Source organism: Alligator sinensis, unplaced genomic scaffold (assembly GCF_000455745.1).
Source record: "Alligator sinensis unplaced genomic scaffold, ASM45574v1 scaffold1377_1, whole genome shotgun sequence".
NCBI lineage: Eukaryota > Metazoa > Chordata > Crocodylia > Alligatoridae > Alligator > Alligator sinensis.
Window position 1 is genome coordinate 520,343 of NW_005842585.1, and position 5,509 is coordinate 525,851.

Sequence of the window (5,509 nt, forward strand, 5' to 3'; positions counted from 1 at the left end):
GATCTGCCTGCCACGAGCCCGTGCTGGTTTCCCCTCAGCATAATTTGTCCTGCCGGGCTCTTGCATATGTGAGCCTTGATAATTTTTTCAAAGACTTTGCCAAGGATGGAGGTGAGACTGACTGGCCTATAGTTGCCCGGGTCCTCCTTCCTCCCCTTTTTGAAAATGGGGACCACATTGGCCCTTTTCCAGTCCTCCGGGACTTGGCCCGTGTGCCACGAGCTTTCAAATATTCCCGCCAGTGGCTCTGCAATGATGTCGGCCAGTGCCTTCAGCACCCTCGGATGGAGCTCATCCGGGCCTGCCGACTTAAAGGTATCCAGTTCTTCCAAATGACTCTGCACCATCTCAGGGTCTACGCATGGTAGTCTGGCATCTTGCTGCTGCCTCTCTACAACCTGAGTGAGAGACTTGTCGTGCCCCTCACTTAGGAACACTGCGGCAAAGAACTCGTTGAGGAGTTCAGCCTTGTCCCCTCTGTCCGTCACCAGTTGTTTCTGCCCATTTAGCAGGGGTCCTATTCCTCCCTGGGCCTTCCTTTTACTCCCAATATATCTAAAAAACAATTTCTTGTTGTCTTTTACTTGGGTTGCCATCCTCAGCTCCATGGCAGCTTTGGCCCGTCTAACTGCCTCCCTACAAGCACGAGCAGAGGAGGTATATTCATCTTTGGTGATCTCTCCCTGTTTCCACTTTTTATGTGCTCCCCTTTTGTCCCTTAGGCTGCCCTGGATTTCTCTGGTCAGCCAGGGAAGCCTCCTGGCCCCTTTCCCCCTTTTGCCTCGCTCGGGGATTGTCTTGCTTTGTGCCCGAAGGATCATTTCCTTAAGGCACAGCCACCCTTCTTGGGCTCCCATCACTTCAAAACTCCTACTCTGCAGTGCGTCCTTGACTAATCGCCTGAGTTCATTGAGATCAGCTTTCCTAAAGTCTAGCACTTTCACCCTACTCGTTACCTTACCCACTCGACGTCTTATGGTGAATTCTATTATTAGGTGATCACTGACCTCCAGATGGCTACCGATCTGGAGGTCCCCTACCATGTCATCCCCTGTTGCCAATACCAGATCCAGTATGGCATTCCCCCTAGTGGGACTGTGTACCTCCTGTGTCAGGTGGAGGTCCTGTACACAGGTTAGAAACCTGCGTGAGCGGTGGGACTTTGCTGTCTGTGACTCCCAGCAGATGTCCGGGTAGTTTAGGTCCCCCATGACTACCGCCTCTTTAGCTTTTATGGTCTCTGCGAGTTGCCTCAGGAGCCCTGCATCTATTTCTTCCCCTTGATGTGGGGGTCTGTAGCAGACCCCTACCACCAAATCCCTTTCTCCTTGCCCCCCATGTAGCCTAACCCACAATCCTTCTACCTCCTCATCCTTGGATTCCATCTTGATGAGGGTTGACGTATATTGCTCACTGACATAGAGCGCAACCCCTCCCCATTTCTTCCCCACCCTGTCCTTTCTGTACAATCTATAGCCCTCAATATGTACCGCCCAGTCGTAGAGGTACAACTTGCAAGTTATCATTGTTGTTAACTTATATTTGGGGGTGGGGGGGTGGGCTGTTCTGCTTTTTCAGAAGCCAAATCTTATTCTGAATGTGGACGGCTTTATTGGAGTGGCCTTTGTTGATGTACTCAGGACCTGTGGAACCTTCACTCGGTAAACACCAAAATATCTTCTCTGGCTGTCGTACACGGAGGGAGGGTGTCGGTATGATCCTACTGAAGTGATAAAAGCTTTACAGTCAACTTCAGAGGGGCTGGAATTTCACAAAGATGTTGCAAAACAAGTCAGCAGTATCCTGGGCCCTTGAAGGAAGGCTTCCAGGAAAACTGAGCAGTGATTTTTGACTGGGGCTGATTCAAAGATCTGTGAGATCCATCATACCAACTACCTTGTTAGTAAGGAACACTTGTGTTTTGTTGCAGAGAAGAAGCAGATGAATATATTGACATAGGAGCCCTCAATGGCATCTTTGTTCTTGGCAGGAGTATGGGGTTCATTGGTAAGTTTCCCATCCCTACCCAAAGCCCCCACTGCTGAGGTTCCTCACTAGCAGCACCACCACTACCACAAAAAGACATTCAAGACATGCCTCTCACCTCATCCTTTTATTCACACCAATGTTAACGGCTTGTGGTGAATCAGTCACATTTCCAGCACAGAAGAACCAGCTGGGATCATGTCAATACCATTTCTTACAGTTAGTGAGCCACTGTTGAATGATTAGTAAGGATTTTGCCTATCCCTGTGGAGTTGGTTGCATATCTTTCAAGTACACCTCTGCCCCAACAGAGTGAAACTGACTGTTCTGGCTCTCCAGTACCATTTGTATAGCTGCCAGTGACCATGCAAGACAGATTCTCTCTGTGCTAATGCACATGACAGGTTTACTTTTTTTTTTTTTTTTTTTTTTCTATTGCAAGGCAGAGCCTGGAAAACACTAGTCCTGGAAGATAAAAAGAACTTGATGGCTTTTGCAAGGGCTTTTATTGGGGGGAGGGGTTGTGGGTTTTTTGCTCTATTTAAGATTTCTCTGAACTTATGCCACCTTGGAACATCAATCATCATGCTAGCCAGCCTAATGCTACTGTCTGTGACCAAGTACTACACCTATATTTAATAAAATAAAAATATAGTAAATTTTGTGTTAAGCAACAGAGACATGTGCTGTGCCTCTAGAAAAGAGTAGATAGATCTTGAGTTTCAGACTTAAGATGACAGTTGTATCAGGTCAGGAAGGAACAACAGTTTTCAAGGGAGAGTCAGTCTGGGAGCAATGCACAGTGTTTATATAAGCTGTGTGTTTTAAAAGATGCTTTCATTTTAGGACACTACCTGGATCAGAAGAGGCTGAAGCAAGGTCTGTATCGTCATCCATGGGACGACATCTCCTATGTTCTACCAGAGCACATGACTATGTGATGGCCAGTAGCATGGCCTGAAACCATTGCCTAGAGAAGCTAGTTGCCTGCATAGAAGACAGCTGTCAATGGATTTCAATGTAAAAGCCTTTAGTGTATAGAAATCATGAACTGTTGTTTAAAAGCAGCTGTCTTACAAGCATAGAAACTTATACAAATAAGAACCAAAACTTGGGATACTCCGTATGCTACCTGCTGTATTTAATACGTGGAAGCAGCCGAACTGTCTCTTTCCCCCCCCCCCCCTTTTTATTATTCTATTCTTGTTTTATTTTAAGTGTTCTGCTGAGGTTTTAAGGGTTTCATTTTTTTGCTCATGGGCACAGCCTCACTTGACTTGAATATCAGAGATACTAGTCTAAGAATAAGTTTGTTTCCATCCTGACAAAAGGAAGAACCAAAACCTAAAGAATATTGTCCCCATCAGCTGTGAGTTGGGATTCCTTTTTAGGTTGTTTTTCAGTTTGTTTGCTATGTGTTCACCTCCACAGTCTGATCATATCCTTAATGGTGGGACCACTGCTGACTTTTATAGCCAATGCTCTTCAAACCCTGTTGTAGTAAATTAAAATGTAAAGTTGTAACATATCCTGTTGTTAAGACTGTGAAACTACCTGTATCCCCTTCTCTGTATTTATGCAACCAACTTGTCATTTACCACCAAATTACTGTTACAGAAAACATTTGGCCCACCACTACATTGTTTGCATATGCAAAATGTATGTTCTTTGGGCAACTAATTATAGCCTTAATCACAACTTCAGCACCCTACTGTGTCTGTATTACTGGAATCTAACACAAATAAACAGTACAGTAATCGTGTTTAGCTGGATTTTGTATTTTCTTAGTGCTGGCATCTTAGCTTCTGTGCAAACAAGCTTCTTTCTATAAGGAAATGGATTGCTTCATTTTAAAACAGCAGTTAACTTGCATGCCACAGATTTAAAATTTCTACTTTTTCCTTTGGGTCTCACTGGCAAATGCTGAGCCACTTCTATTGTTTTCAGATCTAATTTGACTTCTGAAGATCAAGCCCAATGTGCCTCTAAGTAGATGCACAAAAAAACTGGCTGCTTTTGAAATATGGAGTGCAAATACATAACTTGTGACTTCTGGCATTTTGTTAATTGTATCACGTGTAGGTGTTCAGATACCATGGGAGTGGGAAAAGTACTTGGCTAAACCTGGCAGAAACCCTGTTGGTGTGATAGCATCTGTCAAGTTTTAAGTGAAAAGAGATTAACATTTATGTATTTAGTCTGCTAATAAAGAAATAGGTATAGCTATACCAGTAATATTTCAGCAAAAATAGGGCATTCAAGTATTTTGCATTAATGGTCATATCATGTCTGAACATCAGCTAATGTGAAGTTATTTTATGTAAACAAAAGACCAGCAAAACCCGGTAAACCTTGGTGGATTTTCCAAGCCATCCTAGTCAAGTCACTATCCTACCAACTCAAAAGCTTGTCTAACCTGATCCTATACAGTTGGTCCAGTAAAATATTACCCATAAAAATCCTTGCCAAGATCAAAGGCAAAGAGAGAATGTGAAATTGGGGGTAATAAGGTTCAAGACTGATCTCAGAGGCTTGAGACCAGGCTATTTGTGAAATTATGGGGGAAATGTGTACTTGAGCTTTGATAGGTAGTTCCTGTCACCTGTGCCAGATGCTACCTAGCAGGTGCTGTTCCAGCAAATGGGTCCCAAAGCAACAGGACAGACTGTATTTGTGAATCTCTCTGATGCTGAGACCTGGCAAGCCACCTTTGAACTTGATGTACCTTCTTTGTAATAGGAATCCAGAGGTGCTCTAGTGGATTTTGAAAAAACAATGCAAAGACCATTTGCTAATAGAAGACTGCAACCTAAGAACGGGCTTCTCGCCTGTGTCTACAGAAGTGTGAACGTTTGGTTCCCCAGGGACAAGTAGTGACAGCACAGCTTCTGTCACCACGACTTGGCCCCAGGAAATGGCCATGCCACATGCACTTTGGTGTGTGGCAAGTTACCCCAGGTGTGGTAGGAGAGGCTGAGGTACAGGTCCTGGGGACTCTCAAGGCTACAGTAGCGATTCTGCTGGACAGAGCCAGGCTGTTGGATGGAAACTGTCAAGTAGTAATCTCTCTGACTGGGTAAAGCAGGCAAGAGACGCATTAACACGCTCACTCTATAGTAACCATCTGCTTATATTCTGGCAATCCCAGTGGAGTGAGCTACTTGTATTCTAGCAACCTCAGTTAATAAATTGGTTGGTGCTTAGTAAATGCTTTGTAGTCAATAAAGCTTCTGTTTGTCAAATAAATACCGGTAACTAATCACAGAGTTCTCGCCCACAAAAAATAGGGCTTAAATACATTTCCGCCTAACGCTGACCAGCAGCCGCAGCGTGGCCCCGGCCCCCTGGCTCCGCTTTCGAGCACCACGTGCTGCTGCGGGCGAAGCCGCTGACCCCCGCTCTCTCCTCCTCGAGCGCGCATGCGCAAAATGGCACACTCGTGCCTGAATTCCCTTTAGCGTTCCGACCCCGCGCTCACGTCCCGCTCACATGCGCATGCGCTTCCTGGCTTAACCTCTCTCTT

At 45.1% G+C, this 5,509-nt stretch overlaps 1 protein-coding gene across 5 annotated transcripts in view; it reads left to right on the plus strand.

Moving 5' to 3' along the window:
* Nucleotides 1-3,747, plus strand: part of ACLY (ATP citrate lyase) — a 63,142-nt gene extending 59,395 nt beyond the window's left edge. For all 5 annotated transcript variants that reach the window (XM_006032765.3, XM_025214506.1, XM_025214505.1 and 2 more), the window contains 3 exons: nt 1,579-1,661; nt 1,931-2,007; nt 2,833-3,747. In XM_006032765.3, the coding sequence (XP_006032827.1) occupies nt 1,579-1,661; nt 1,931-2,007; nt 2,833-2,927 (255 nt within the window). In that variant the 3' untranslated portion in view covers nt 2,928-3,747. The remainder of the gene's footprint in view (nt 1-1,578; nt 1,662-1,930; nt 2,008-2,832) is intronic.
* The last annotated feature ends 1,762 nt before the right edge of the window (nt 3,748-5,509 follow it).